This window comes from Citrus clementina, unplaced genomic scaffold, assembly GCF_000493195.1.
Source record: "Citrus clementina cultivar Clemenules unplaced genomic scaffold, Citrus_clementina_v1.0 scaffold_3, whole genome shotgun sequence".
NCBI classification, from domain to species: domain Eukaryota; kingdom Viridiplantae; phylum Streptophyta; class Magnoliopsida; order Sapindales; family Rutaceae; genus Citrus; species Citrus x clementina.
In genome coordinates this window covers 37,479,028-37,495,420 of record NW_006262339.1, presented here as the reverse complement: position 1 = coordinate 37,495,420, position 16,393 = coordinate 37,479,028, and the positions used below count along the sequence as shown (strand labels likewise).

At 32.1% G+C, this 16,393-nt stretch overlaps 1 protein-coding gene across 4 annotated transcripts; it reads right to left on the bottom strand.

Annotated features, from left to right (window-relative positions):
* Positions 1-3,375: 3,375 nt before the first annotated feature.
* LOC18047972 (probable E3 ubiquitin-protein ligase RNF217) lies at positions 3,376-5,763 on the bottom strand. Of its 4 annotated transcripts, XM_024189105.1 has the most exons (5): positions 5,313-5,763; positions 4,928-5,216; positions 4,683-4,825; positions 4,251-4,301; positions 3,376-3,537 (listed from the first exon to the last, which is right to left on the bottom strand). In XM_024189105.1, the coding sequence occupies exons 1-5, from the start codon at positions 5,551-5,553 to the stop codon at positions 3,449-3,451; spliced, it is 813 nt and encodes a 270-aa protein (XP_024044873.1). In that variant the 5' UTR covers positions 5,554-5,763; the 3' UTR covers positions 3,376-3,448. The 4 variants fall into 4 exon arrangements, 3 of the variants coding, with proteins under 3 accessions (XP_024044873.1, XP_024044872.1, XP_006442926.1); XM_024189104.1 differs by having other exon boundaries at positions 4,928-5,763; XR_002906556.1 differs by having other exon boundaries at positions 3,524-3,537; positions 4,251-4,504; positions 4,652-4,825; positions 4,928-5,763.
* Between the last annotated feature and the right edge of the window lie 10,630 nt (positions 5,764-16,393).

The following is a 16,393-nucleotide window of genomic DNA, read 5'->3' as shown; positions in this document are numbered from 1 at the left end:
ATAGCTATTGCACTACATTTTATTAAAATAATTAAAAAAATATTAGTAATATAAAACTCGCCAAGTAGTATCTAATTTTTATAATTTCCTGAGTGATCTGACATTTATTCATTAGATAGTAGAATGGATTAATAATGATTTTAATAAAAATGGCAAGCAATTGATTTTTTTTTTCCTTTTAGGAAGCATTTGAAGTTAAAGCTTAAATTTTTTTTAAAAAAAACTAATTTTTTCTTTTACCAAAATAATCACATTTAGTTTTCCACATTTGGATTACGTGAATCCTACATAAATAGAAATTCCTTGTCCACAACAAAAGGCTAAAAAAAAAAATTTCTTTACTTTCTAAAAATTATCTTTCTTTCTTAGTTTTTGCTTCTATTTCTTGTTTTCTAGTTTATGTCAGTGGTAAACAATCATTCACGATAATTGAAATATACAAATAACTAAAAAACAAACAGCGGAAGAATAAATTTTAAGTAACAATTTAAAAACAAAACACGATGGCCATGATCACAGATCCCTAATCGATGTCAAAATTATTTCTAAACTTGTAAGCAGTTGTATTAGTTTCTTCCAATATTTCAAAATTATTGTAAAGACTTAATTGTAATTAATAGAAATTTCAAGAGTTGTACAACTTATTGTTAACAATAAAATCTATAAAAAAGTGGCCAGAAGAAGTTTAGAAAAAATAATTTTTATATTTATACTATATGTTTAATGACATAAAAGCAATGAAATTTATGTGAGTGATAAAGTTTCCCACAAATTTTGTGATCGACAAGATGAAAATTAGCAATGGATGACTAAATATAATGTGTATAATACATTTTGCATTTTTTTTTGGTTCAAATAAGTTTCTCCAAAAACAATTTATATTGACATTCAAAATTGAAAGTAATATTGTGAAGATGTAAACGCTAATAGCGACGGCTAATCAAGTTTATAACATAGAGTAAATATGAGATTAAAAATTGGAAGAAAGAAACAATTAATAGTTTGAGTCTTGTCATTGAGAAAAAACTGGTATTAGAACTTTAATTTCCCTTCTATTGTTAGGTAGGGATAAATAATTATATTAAAAAGAAAAGGCTTAAAGTCAAAATATTAAGACAAAAACTTAAATTAAAAGAAATATTATTTTTTTGGGTAATTTTTAGTGGAGTCCAAATTATTTGTAGGGAAAAATTATGAGACCAAAAATTTATACCATGGAATCAATTAAATACTTTCAAATTATAATTTATGTCATCCTAAATCCTTAATTTAATTTATCTAATGAAAGAGTTAACCATACTGAGGGTATTCTAGTCAAAAATAATTGAGCCACCTCCTTATTCTTTATTTTTTTATGATCAATTAGTATCTTTATATTCGTAAGAATGCATTCAGTACATTTGCTTCTCTATTAATGTAAAATTGAAGTGTATGTATTGTTCTGAATAGTAATATTCATATGTATTAAGCTGAATTCACTATAGTTGCTACTTTCTTCTATTTTGTTTGATTTATTTTTTCCTTTTTAGTTTCTATATTTATATGTATTACGCTGAACTTGTTATAATAATTTTTTTAACCGAATATATGTATAATTTTTTTTTTAATGCAATACTTTCTGTTTAAAATTTAAGTTGAGTTTTTCATATCACCAATACTATATACAGGGGTATAGTTGTCCTTTTGAGGATAATATTTTGACCCTCTTTTAATTATAATTAAATTAAGGGTTTGAGTGGCATAAATTTGTATTACAAAGGACTTAAATTGATTTAGTTTACAAATCCTCCGAACTCTTCACTAAAAATAATACGGACTCAGCTAAGAATTTCTTTTTTTTTTCTTTTTCTTTTAATAAGTTACCGTTATTTTCTTCCCGCGGTTTCGACAGGACCATTCCCTATTCGAGCCGGATTCCTTGTGCGTCAAGGAATTTTCGTAATCCAGTTTTGTTCCCTAGTTTACTCAGTTACTGAGAAGTATCTTTCTCGCTTCTCTTTCGCCATGACTGAAATAATGATCGAAACTGCGGAAGAAGAGTTTGCAAATCGCAGTTATACAGCGGCCTACAAGTGGGCAGTCTCTGCCAAGATCGTCGACCCGTTTTACCCGTCGCTCGAACGGTACCTGGAAGCGTACCGGGTTCATTGGGCCGCCGCCAAGCGGAAGACACCCACCGGAGAGATTGATTGGTATGCCGTCTTGGACATCAAAGAGAGACTCTGGAGATCTTACAAGATGATCACCCACACTTACGTCCAACTCGCCAAGAAAATCCACCCCGACATTCACTGCTCTGCCGCCGCTCCAGGAGCGTACGGCCTCATCACCACCGCCTGGGAGATTCTCAGCGAGCCCAAGTCCCGTATTGCTTATCACGCACGTGCCGGTTTCCCTCCCCCCACGTGCTCCTCCCCCGAAGAAGAAGATGAACAAGTACGGGTACAGCCCCAATTTCGTATCAAGAAACCTGAACCTGACGTTGCTGTCGAGAAGGTGGTCAGTTGCGCCCCTAAACGACGTCGGGAGGAGCGGCCTGATCACATTCCCGTGACGAAGGTCGGTTATCGTTCTCCAAAACGACGTCGGGAGGAATGCTCGGGTATTGCAGTGAAGAAGGTCCGTTATGCGCCCACACGACACCGTGTTGGTTGCCACTAGTACTAGACTCTGGAAGAGTTTCAAGTTTTCAAGAAAGGTGTTAACCCTAGTTTCTTATTTGGGTATTTCATGCTTTTCGCTTCAGGGTCTTTTGGGGAGAAGAAAATTTGAATTTATTAAGTAATCTTTCACGGTAATTTCGGCCTGCTGATTAGTTTGTGTAGATATGGCGTTTTGTTGCGGCTAATTTTTTTCAACTGTATTTAGTAGAAATCTAGGGTTTTATGTTAGTTTCTATTTTTGTATCTGGTATTCAAATTTTGGAATTGAATACGCCAAATTCATATGTACACGATAGCTTATTAACTTCAAATTGATTGATTCGTTAGATTTCTCAATATTGCCGATTTGTGGATCAGTTCAGTGTTGGACAAAATGACCGTCTCATGGAAAACAGAGGACTTGTTCTGTTTATACCTTATTTGCTCCAGCTAAAAGCTTTACCTCTGTAAGATTTATGCTGTTATCCTTTAATTTGAGAGACTCTTAAGCAAGTTACTCCGTTTTCCGTTCAACTAATGGGCACAACAAAACCAGAAGAATATAGAAACTGGCCCCTGGGTTTAAAAATATAATGGAAAAAGGAGAAACTGTGAAATAAATTAAAAAAACTCACGATCAAGGCTCAAGGGCATGATCCATTTCCTTCTTGCACAAGCTTCTAATCACCTGCTAAGCCAGTAGACTCATGATCATTTCTTTATTAAAGCTGATTTTATGGTCTAATTTTGAGTTAAAGCTAGGGGTTCACTCCATTTGGATCAAGGTATCACAACTGTACATGTACTTAGAAAGTTGACAAGTGGTTATTTGGATAGATTATGTTCATGAGAACATAGCGTGGCTGAATCTCACAATAAGTACCGTAATGATTGCCTGCAAAAGAGGAACAAGAAAACTGAGAAAAATGAGTACGATATATAACTCCGTGAGTGGATTCTTAACATTATTTCATAAAATATTTTCCAGATCAATCTATCAGTAGTAGGAAAGAAAGGAAAAAGGAAATATAGCGATGAAGAAAGAGAATAAAATCTATAATGCTTTCAATTAGAATCTCAATGCATAAGTAGAGCATAGAAAGTCCGCTGTACAAGATGAGTATTTGAGTATGCATGGAACTAAAAAAGAACAGTTTCAGCCAGTCGTAAACAACAAAAATAATCAATGACTCTGTAAAACGATATTATATGCTGCTCATATGTAAGTTGAATGTGCTCATACCCACACACCAAACAGATATAGCTACCACAGATGATTTTGATACTCAAGCTAGTTATACATAAGAGTGGGTTAAGCAGATACTCAAGCAAAGTGAATTCATACACAGCAGAAATAATCAACATACGCCTGCAGAGCACTATAAGCTAATTGTAATATTATAATTAAAGTTTATATCTGTTTATAGTTCAACAACATTTTCCAACATAATATGGAAATCCTGCCAAATCTTGAGAGAAAAGCATATAAACACATTGAATATCGTAATTCAGCACATGAATAGAAACTCTGATTGACAGACTAAGCTTTGTAGTCGAATAATGGAACAATCAGTTACTAAACTTTGTGTGCATAGTTCATTTACTCACAACAATAAGAAGCTCCGCTTTGATCTGGATGAGTCTTGTTATGCTGTCTACCTGCAATAAAATGAAACACATTATATACTTACATATGGTTGTTGAACTTAAAGTCTGCAAGTTTGTTGTTAATCTTTGTTGTTAGAAGGCATGATAAGTTCCCACTCTTGCTGACATGGCAATATGAGCTGGTCTTCTAGAAGCCACTATTGTTCCAGTTTGGCAGATTTCTTTTCAGCTTCATAACAGATTTACATTTGAGCCTTACAGAGAGTATGATTAATAATGATTAAAATTCTGATATGATCAAACATTCATGTAGCCACTATGGCCCTATTCTCCAATCTCAAACACTAGCAATCACCCCAAAAAAAAAAAAAAATTGAAGCAAAGAACTTTTTCATACTTACCCAGTAATATCATCTTCTTTTCCATACTTACCCAGTAATATCATCCCTACAAGACCTACTACAGTCCCTACAATGATTAAAATTGTTATCCTGCAGTCATATGAAGATCCTCTTTGGCAAGAACATCCAATCGGAAGCTTTCTCCCACATCTATAGCAAAATCTAGTCTTACATCTGAAAAAAACAACAAAAAAAAAAAAGCAATTTTGATCCCGAAAAATTTAGATTCTCAAATTGTACATCAATAACAAGGAGAAGAAGGGGAAATAAACAAGCCTGCACAGGACAGAAGAACATCCGTTCACTCGTTCAACACAGTGGCCGCAACCAGGACACCTAGCCCAATTCATCCTCTCCACAAGCTGGCAAAACATAATATCACTGCGATCCCGCGAGTTTCTACTTTCTTCACATCGGTACCCAGCGTGCCATTTCAACTTGCACTGGAAACAGAACCATTGCTTACAGCTGGGGCACTGAGCTTTCGTCAACGTTCCATTCGTCTCACACTCATTTACCACCAAAGCCTTGCAATTTGAGTTGGGGCAGTAGCATCTCTCAAACCCTAGAACATAATCCTCACAGAGAACATCACACCATTTTGAAAAGAAACTCGCCGGGATTATGGGTATGCAAGAAATTGTGTCTAAATTATGCTTACAGTATAATCCAGGGCATTCAATCTTGGCTGTGTTGTCGTCTTGGACCTTCACTTGGATGTATTTAGCTATGCATTCTTGACAGAAAGGGTGAGTACAGAGGTTTTTGTTCTTGAACTTCTTGTTTGCTGCCACTGGTTCTATGAAAATCTCACAAGTGAAGCTGCTTCCATTGCCTTCTTCTTCTTCTTCTCCTTCTTTCTTTTCTAGGCTTTCATTTGGCTTTTGCAGAGTGTTTCCCATCTCTTTTGCAATTCTCCTTTCACACAAATCTTTTTACTTATTAGCTGTCTCATTTTAGATTACATGAGAGAAGTTATACATACATTATACATGATCGAAACATGGTGGTTGAGTCATTTTATTGTCAGTTTTCTCAATGTAGTATGGCCTTGTTGCTTTCCTTACATGCCTATGGGTGAAGAAGCCATACGATGATACGAATGTCGTCGTGGGATGGATTCTCCATATACTAAGGGTGGCAACTGCAAAGAAAAGGGAAAGGAGAACTATCACAAGGGTACAAATCAAGCCCAGACCCGTTAAAGTTCAATGCAGAACATAATGGCCCAAGCATCATATAGGACAAGTGTCCAAGGGAAATCTTCTGGGCTTCTTTTCTTCTTGCCCCACCTAATTTTTTTCAGATTTAAAGATATGTGGCACTACTTATTTTGTAGCACGGCTGAGATCAAATCTTATATTAAAAAAAAAAATCAAATGTAAACCTAAGGCTCTTGGTCCATTGGCACAACCAATGAGCTCTAGCTGGGTTCTAGTGCCAGTCATTAGAAACTGTCAGCCGCGTCGTTGGCTAGTAATCAACAATTCGAAGAACTAAATTAGTGTTGCCGTTACCGTTTCACTTCTTGCACTAACTATTGTTGCTGCTGAGGCATATAATTATAATCTTGTGAAGGTAGAGAAGGCAAGGAGAAGTCTAGAAGAGGATCTTTGCTCCATGTCCAAGAGGACTTGTCATGAAGAAATATTGATACACATTGATATGTGTCTTCAAACTTCATCCATGAATCTTGTTGCCACTGGTCACTAGGAGAATGCCATATGTTAAGATAATCATCCAACTCAAGTCTAAAGTTGCGGGCCATGCTTCATCCATTTGAAGGGAATATCAAAAAAGGTACAAAAATATGGTCCATTTTATTTTAGAAATTGAACTAAAATGATTGATTTGATTGTCGGAAGGTTATCACTACAATACCGACACCTTTTGACGACTGATTTTTTTTACAAAATTATTGATTACAAAGAAACATGTGATTTGAGATCCTCATCTCAAGGAGAAAATGACTATAAAGACCGAAATACAAAATCAATTTCTTTATGATAAATTAATTTTTACGTCAACAACTATAGTTGCTACATGACGAGAATATTATCATATTGTCGCTAGTCCATTGGTATAAACCAAATATAACATATTCTTATGAAATTGAATATTTCACGGCATTGGCGTATAGTTCGTCAAGAGTAACTTTATTTCCTGGAGCTTTGATACTAGTTCAAAACATGCCGTACTGTGTGATCTCTAAGTACTTGTGAATTTGGTGCCCGCAGGAACTTAATTGAATACTTTCAAACAACTTTTTTTTTAAAGAAAAAGAAAAATTAGCCATCCGAATTTAAAATTTTAAAAAATAAGAGTAAAAATTTTAACTAGACTTTATCTACTCCTATTTTTTTATTTTAAAAAAAAATACATGTAGAGTTCGAGTATTTTGTTTAGGTAAGAAGTCATTTTCTTGTGACAGTGCAAAATATTATTTGTCTTCCAAATTCTTATAAAAGTATATTATAAACTACAATAAAATGGTCGTGTTTGCAACACTTGTGATGTCGTGACTAATGAGTACAGGATCCAGAATCCTTATCTTAAGAAGTTACTTAAAAGTTCAAATGGTTCATAAAAATGTTAAAAGTCTAATATTAATAAATATACATTAATTGATGTGATAGATAGCTTGGTTTCATCATAAAATATTCTTGTCCAAATGGTTATTTATCTCATTATTTCACCATCAAACAATAATCTGTATGAGGGCTGCGTTTTTGTCACATTCTACTTAGTAATTAATTAAGTTACATGACTTTATAGAATTCATCATTGACCAAGATTCTCTCTTTGAATATTTATAGTGAGGAAGAAAAATCGAGAAGTTAATCTTGACCATTTATTCATTAATAAGATATACATTTTAATTTTTAAATGTTATGTAGAAAGAAAATAAAATAAGATCCGAATATCATATTAGAGGAGAATCTTTATCCTAAGAGCGAAGCTATGAGGGGGCTAATTTGGGCTATAGCTCTGGTTAGTTTTTTGAAAAAAATTAATTAATTATAAATTTATTTTTTAAAAACTTATAGTAAAATATAAAAATATAACTAGTAGTTATAGTCAATATCTATTATCTCTAAATCGAAAAACTCAAGCAAATTTCTTACTAATTGATCCAATTATCCAAAGTCTAAATTTCCCAAAATTTAGTTGTTCAAGTCATCAAGTTACCACCTCATGAATGACGGCCAGCCTCTGCCGTACCCCATGCTCATACTATTTTTGAATTAGTTATTAGCTTATACTTTTGTCAAATTTTTTAATCAAATAATTAATAATTCTCTAATATATTATTATCACAGACAATATAATTCAGATACGATAATATATGAGTTTTTTTTTTTGAAGAATCGGACAAAATTTATCGACAGTGTTTTTTAGTTACATTGTATTTTTATTATTTTTTTTTGGTTATCTAGTGTATTTTAATAATTTCATTTGTATAGAATAAATTTTTTGAGAAATATTTAAATTTTTTAAAAAAAAATCTAACCCACCCCAAAAAATAGTGCTAGCTTCGCCACTGCTTTATCCCATTTTCAAAACCCGGCTGTAGGCGTCTCCGCTTAAGCTTCGGAGATTCAGACGACGCCGATGAGGACGAAGAAGAAGGCTTTTTATTATTATTCGAAACCCTAATAGCCTCAATATTAGAGCCAACTAGGTGAGGAAAATAAAGCTTGGCTTTCCGGCCGTGAAGCCTGAAAGCTGCTCGATCATAAGCTAATGCAGCATCCTCAGGCGTATCATACGTCCCCAGCCAAACTCGTGCCCCATTCTTGTTCTTGCGGTCCCTTATCTCGGCTGCGAACTTTCTCCACGGCCTCCTCCTCACACCTCTAAATAAACATCTTTGCACGTGATGACGAGTCTCGGGCGTCTGAGGTGTCGTGGTATCGGTTACGGCCACGTGATTCGAGTCCCTCGAAGTAGGGATGTGGAAGTCAATCTCGTCATCCTCAAGAAGTTACAGGCGGATTGACTCCAGGGTAACAAATTCTGACTCTGAGATTTTTTCCGTGTACATTTTTCGGAAAGATTTTAACAAGGCTTTGTATTAGATCTGCGATGGTTTTGTGTTTTGAATGCCTTATTCCCTAGTTTATATATACAACTAGCTATAGTTGCATGCACTTATCTGCATCTGAAGGGATCACACTGCTAGTGTCCAAACTGGGTTATTTGTTAAATCCCATACAGCTATCTAATCATAGCTGAGTTATATAATTATAGTTCGTTTACTTCCCGAATTGAGGAATCGAAATCCGCAATTAGAATGATTAACGACATTTACTTCACAAATATGGAGCAGGAATCGTAATCGGAATGGTGGGGCTCACCACTATTTGGGAATGTGGAATGAGGAATGGGAGATTGATTCCCATGGAAGAGGTGGGAATGAGTCTCCCATTCCCGCAATTGACCATTTTACCATTCTCAAATTAAAAATGTCCAATTTGTCTTATTTTATAATTAATTAATATAATATTATATTAATAATTATTATAATATTATTATGATTAATTAATATATAAATATATTATTAACTATAATTATTAAAAATTATAGTTATTTTAATTAATTAATATACTATTATAATAATTATTAATATAATTAATTTATAAATTATTATTAATGAATTAATATAATTATTACTATTAATTAATATATTAATATATTATTAACAACAATATATTAATAATTATTGTTCCTGAATAAATAATCACAATAATTAATAATATTATTAATTAATTAATATACTATTATAATAATTAATTCATATATTATTATTAATTAAATAATATATTTATTACTAATAATTAATATATTAATATATTATTAACAATAATTATTAATGACTATAATTTTTGAATAAATAATCACAATAATTAATATATTATTATTGTAATTAATTAATTAATATACTATTAATATAATTATTATACTTAATTCATATATTATTATTAATTAATTAATATTATTAAATAAATAATACAATTATTACTACTAATTAATATATTAATATATTATTAACAATAATTATTAATAATTATAATTTTTGAATAAATAATCACAATAATTAATATATTATTTTAATTAAGTAATTAATATTAATATTATTAGTTAATATATTTTTATAATAATTGTTAATATAGTTATTATAATTAATTAATTAAATTTTTTACGATTAATTAATATATTAGCTAATAATAATTATGACAATAATCCATTAAGTATTTTTTAGTAATTTGTTACAATCTAACTCATTTCGATTCCGATTCCGATTTCAAGACAAAGTAAACATATTAATGACAATTTAGCTCATTCCGATTTCGATTCCTACAGTTCAAGTAAACAACTTATTTTGATTCTTATTCCTACCCATTCTCATTCCAATTCATTCTTATTCCAGTTTAATAAACGCAGTATTAGTTCATTAGGAATCTTGGTAATGGCTTCGGCATTATTAATTTAGGAGTTTTTATCTAGTGCATATCTCATTGTGAGGAGCTAGGGGTGTCAAAAAAGCCCGTCCGGACCGGACCCGGCCAATCCGGTCCGGGCAAAACCCGGACCGCATGCACATAAAAACCGGACCCGGGTTTGAAATTCTCAAACCCGGACATTTCCGGGCCCTGTCCGGGTTCAACACCAAAAACCTGAAACCTGGACTGGACCCGATTTTTTAATAAATTAAAAAAAATATATAAATATATTATATATAAATATATAATTATAAATTTATGATATGTTGGATGTTATTTAAATTTATTGTGTGATTATTGTGCTGTTGAATTTAATTTATTTATTTTATATATAGATTGAATGAGTTTAAGTTAGAAATTAGATGAATTTAGGTATTAGAAAGTAGATTGAAATAATTTTAATTTATCATTTGTGCAAAACTTGCATTGTTAGTGTGTTATATATTTGTATTTGACTATTTTCTTTTTTAAAGTTTGAGATTGAATGAGTTTATTTGATTATTTTCTTTTTTAAAATTTGCATTGTTAGATAAATGAAAGAAAAAATTAAAGAAAAAAAATTTGAAGTTATCACATGCAGGTTTAGAAAGCCCGAATCAAAACCCGGATCTGGAAGGTGCCGGGCTCAAACCCGGACCGCACCTAAAAAAATCAAATTTTAACCTAAGTTCGGTCTTATATTTCTCTCATTCGGTCCGGTCCTGAGCAACACCAGAACTCAGACCAGATCCAAATTTTACCAAGCCTATGAGGAGCTCTGTTATGGGGCCCACGACTCTTAGTGAGAGCTTGCCATGGGCGCAGTTACACTTACTAGATCAGATTTCATTAATGCGTTTGTGCTTTGATAGGTGGAGAAAGTGATTCATGTCCTTTGTTTAGTGCAGAGGCGGCTTAGATTTTTGCGGTTGCATAGGGACCCATCCCAATATATATTAAAAGAATAAATAAGAAAATAACTATTTAAGGACTATTATATTGCAATCTAAGACAACTTGTTGAATGTATTATTTCTGTTTATTTAAAAAAATAAAAAAAAATGGTCCCCTTTTGACGTTATCGATGGTATTACTTTTTGTTTGTGTTTATAAAACTCAATCGATTGGAATCTAAAGATGGTCATCACCCTGTACCTTCCTTAAAGGGCAACAACATGATTGCACAAATTTTAAAATCTTTGTTTAATTTTGTAAGTTGCATTTAATTAATGTATCGAGGTTGTCTAAATCCATTAATTATGTTCTTTTCTTCACTCATTCTAAAAAATTAACACAATTATTAAAATTTTAAAATATTAAATTCTCCATCTCACAGTTGCCTTTCATTGAATTAATTTGTTTTCTTCTCCATCTCAGTTGTGTTGTTCTTTCTCTACTATCACTTCTTACAAACTAGCTCTCATTTTTTTATCTTTTGTCTATGGATTCTTAATCTTTGTAAATTCCAATTCTTTCTCTACTATCACTTCTTACAAACCAGCTCTGATTTTTTTTCTCTTTTATCTATGGATTCTTAATCTTTGTAAATTCCAATACATCTTGTTTGTGGCATTTGAATTGGGATACTTGTTGATTGGATTTTCAAATTGGCATGCGTTTTATATCTTTACAGAGATTAGAACAAAAAGAAAAAGAATTTAATTGTTAGCTTTTCATGATTGTGGGTGCCATATTCCAAAGACACTAAACCATACTATGTGTCCATCCTCTCTAATAAAAAAAAAAATTCTAAAAAAATGACACCTAAATTATTCTGGACGAATAATATTTAGGAAAAAGTTGCCCCGAAACTCATAAAGATGGCAAGATGGGAAATTTATTCCACAATCCATTGGTCTAGGAAAATCACCTCCAAAAGTCATTATGACATAAAAATATACTCGTGCAGAATAATTCCCTATAATCAAATTCGCCTCGACGTATACAGAAATGAAGAGGGTTCTACTTCTAGGGTGTGCAGCGAGTGGCGAGCTTCCATTTTGGGAGCTCTACTGTGAGGCGCACAGCCGTCAATGGGAGCTCGCTGTGCATGAAGTTGCGCTCTAAAACAACTTGCTTAAAATGATAAAGCATTGATATGTAAACCAAAGGCCAACAAAAAATAAAAAACAAAACAACACAAAACGACGTAGTTTTAGTTGAGTTATTATTTTATTTGGAACGAAGTCAAAACAACGTCATTTTGAATGGGCTTTTTATCAGTCTTTTATTAGGCTTTGGTTCTTCGATCATTTTTCGAAATCACATCAGATGATAGGAGAATCTTTATCCAATTTGGAAACCTGGCTGCTTCATTAATTAGCCCTCTCCGCTTAAGCTTCAGAGATTCAGAAGACGTCGACGACGACGAAGACGAAGAAGAAGAAGGCTCCGGAGATAGATGCTTCTTATTATTATCTGTAACACTAACATCCTCAATATTAGTGTCGGTAACGAAGCGAGGGAAATTAAGCTTTGCTTTCTTGCCGTGAAGTCTGAAAGCTGCTCGATCATAAGCCAATGCAGCATCCTCAGGCGTATAAAACGTCCCCAGCCAAACTCGTTCCCCATTATTGTCCTTACCGTCCCTTATCTCCGCTCCGAACTTTCCCCACGGCCGCCTCCTCACTCCCCGGAAACTCCTTGGAGCGTGGCTCTCACGTGTCCGAATCGTCGCGGTTGCGGACGCGGCGTCGTTGGAGTTAGAGTCGCTCCAAGTAGCTGTTTCTGAAGGAAAGGAAGCAGAGATGTCGGTAAAGTCGAACTCGTCATCCTCGAGAAGATACTGGCGGATTGACCCCAAGATAGCAAATTCTGACTCTGAGATATTTTCTGCGTTCATTTTTTTTTATTTTCTTTTTTTAGAGTCAGAACTACTTTTGGAAGGCTTTGTTAGATCCGCAGGGCTTTTGTGTTGAACCTGTTGCCTTATTTATGCATCTAGTAGTAGCCGCATGCACTTATTAAATTACCACATGCCTGTATGCATGTGGGGGTGTCACAGGAGTGCCAGTATTGTGTTTTTTTTTTTTTTTTTTTAAATCCCATACATGCATCTAGCTAATCTCGGCTGTGTTACGTAATTAATTCACGAGGAATCTTTTTGATAATGACTCGTGCGTATGCGTTAATGTAGCTGTTTTTTTTTTAAAAAAAGACAAAAAAAAAAAAAACATATATTTAAGGTCTATTGCAATCTAGCACTAACAAACTTGTTGGGTATATTATATGTAGAATATGAGCATTTTCCCTTTTAATGTTAGCAATGGTATTATTTTATGTCCTTTTTTTTTTCCCAAAATCGAAATAGAGGAATCCAAGGTAGGTCAACTATTACCTTCGTTACGCGACAACGGAATGAGTAAAAAATTTGAAAATATTTATTTATTTATTTTAATTAGTTACAGTTTATTAATTGATGCTATGAATATGACATGATGGTTTTTTTTTTTTTTTTAAAAGGACACTTTTCATTACTCATAAAGAGAATAAATGTAACACTTCAACTGGAAATTCATCCGGCCACACAAAAGAGTCTAACTTTCTTAAGGCTAATTTTGCCAAAGAATGTGCTGAGACATTACAATTTCTAGGTACATGTTGGGCTTTGAAATTTTGAAAACTCTTTTTGATTTCCAAAATGTCGAAGATCACCCAAAAAATCTCTGATGGTTATAACACTACAAACGATGATCTCTTTCATACGAGAAAACATTTTACATTTTGGAAATTGCAGGAATAGTATTCTCTCTCAATCGAAACTTTATTATTATTGTTTTTTGAATTTTTAAAAATTGTGCCACATGTTTTTTTAATCATAATCATGAGTAGAATTTTTTTTTTTTAAATTTATTTATCGACAACCTATCATCAAGAAAGTTTTTGCTCAAGAAAAATTTAGGTCAAAGAGTGGTTTTTAATCTTAAATTGCATGCATGTGCGGGAGCCATCTATTCTCTCCTATCCCCACCTCTTTTCATGTCATAATCTTTAGTATTCAATTATTTATTACTTACTGCCTTTACTAAATGATAAAACTGAATCTAGTTTATTAACAGTCACAAGTGTTACTTCGGGGGGGTGGCTGAAAGATTTGTAGAGGCCATTGAATACTATAAAATAAGATGAGATTAAAGGAGGATTATCTTTTAAATCTTTATTCTACCTGGAAATCCGACTGTTTAATTAATTAGCGTTTGGAGATATGACGAAATCGGTAAATTAGGCACATAGTGCTACATCGCATGTGAGGGTCACAGTGCTAGTCTCCAAATGTGTTGTTTGTTTTATCCCTCTATAAATGAATCTACTGCTCTATAAATGAATCTACTGCTAACTGAGTTTTATAAATTAACTAGAAAATAGAACCGCGTTTCACGCGACTTTGAAAAAAAAATTAGTATTATCCTTTTTTCTTATTTTTCAATGGATGAAACTGATAAAAAATACAAATTGATTTTTTTTCAGATGAGACAACCTTATAAAAAATAAAAAAAGCTATTAATCAGCAATACAAATAAAGAAGCAACGCAAGATAAAGAATAAAATGAGAGAATATATTATAGAGTGGTTTTATTCATTCCAATTGTGTGTGTACAAAACAAAAATATGAGCTCTCCTTTTATAGTTACATAATCACTCCATGAAATTAATGAAAAATTATGGATTATAATTCCTTGTGAGATAGTGGGAGTTATAGGGAAGCTAAAGGTTGTTAATGGGAGATAGTGGGGAGACTAAGAGATATATGTTATGAACATCTATATTTATTTTAATAAATTCATAACACTCCCCCTTGAATGTTCATTACAAAGAATATGTCTCATTAAAATCTTTACATAATTGTTATTGTGTAATAACAATCAAATTAATTTTGAGAAGGTGAAAAGTCAAATTTAAAAGAAATTTTTTTTCTATTTATTAGATAATAGAGAATATATAAAGATGAGAAATGGTGATGTCACATCATCTCCTCAAGTCCCAACTTTATATATATACTAGAAAATAGAACCGCGTTTCACGCGGCTTTAAAAAGAAAATAGTATTATCCTTTTTTTTACTTTACACTTGATGAAACTAATAAAAAATATGAATTATTTTTTTTTAAGATGAGGCAGCCTTATAAAAAATAAAAAAAAGCTATTAGCCAGCAATACAAATAAAGAAGCAATTCAAGATAAAAAATAAAATGAGAGAATATATAATAGAGTGATTTTATTCATTCTAATTTTGTGTGTACAAAATAAAAAGATGAGCTCTCATTTTATAGTTACATAATCACTCCATGAAATTAATGAAAAATTATGGATCATAATTCCTTGTGAGATAGTGAGAGTTATAGGGAAGCTAAAGGTTGCTAATGAGAGATAGTGGAGAGACTAAGAGATATATGTTATGAACATCTATATTTATTTTAATAAATTCATAACACTCCTCCTTGAATGTTCATTACAAAGAATATTCATCATTAAAATCTTTACATAATTGTTATTGTGTAATAACAATTAAATTAATTATGAGAAGATGAAAAGTCAAATCTAAAATAAAATTTCTCTATTTATTAGATAATAGAAAATATACAAAGATAAGAAATGGTGATGTCACATCACCTTCTCAAGTCCCAACTTTATATATATATATATATATATATATATATAGATTGACTAAGAAACTCTTTAATGAACTCATATTTTAAAAATGTCTTGTCCTCATCTGTTGGACTTAAGAACTTAATGCCCTTGATAGATTTAGTGCATAGGCGGCTCATGCAAATTTTTGTGTCGTTGCCTGGGAACCCTTCCTGTTCAAATAAAGAAGTAAAATAGAAAGAAATATTAATTTGAGGTCCTACTGCATTTTGTTATTAACGAACTTGTTAAAGAATGGTGATATTTGAATCCTCAAATTTTGTATATCGACCCCGTTTTTAAAAAAAAATTATAAAAAATTCACATTATTTTTAATAATTTTAAATGAAGAAGAAATTTGAACAATTAATCAATTAAATTGTCATTAATTATATAAAATTATGTGTAAAATGTTAGGAAATTGAGCTTCCTCCTAATATTACTCCAAACAATTTGTTAAGCAATAAATTAACATAAAAAATTAAATGAAGAATACACCAATCACACAACATAAGATTTCCGTGGAAAACTCTAAATCCGGAGAAAAATCACCGTCGTTGTCAAAAGACAACTAGAGAAAAATATTCACTATGTGAAAAATTTTTACAACCACATTTTCAAAAATAATTTTCT

Excerpts from the sequence above, each read along its gene's own strand:
- LOC18047972 (XM_024189104.1), bottom strand. The coding sequence starts at position 5,553 with ATGGGAAACACTCTGCAAAAGCCAAATGAAAGCCTAGAAAAGAAAGAA. Across the intron at positions 4,826-4,927 it reads TGTTCTTCTGTCCTGTGCAG|ATGTAAGACTAGATTTTGCT; the intron begins GCTTGTTTATTT and ends TGTTTTTTTCAG. Across the intron at positions 3,538-4,250 it reads AAGCGGAGCTTCTTATTGTT|GCAATCATTACGGTACTTAT; the intron begins GTGAGTAAATGA and ends CCTCTTTTGCAG.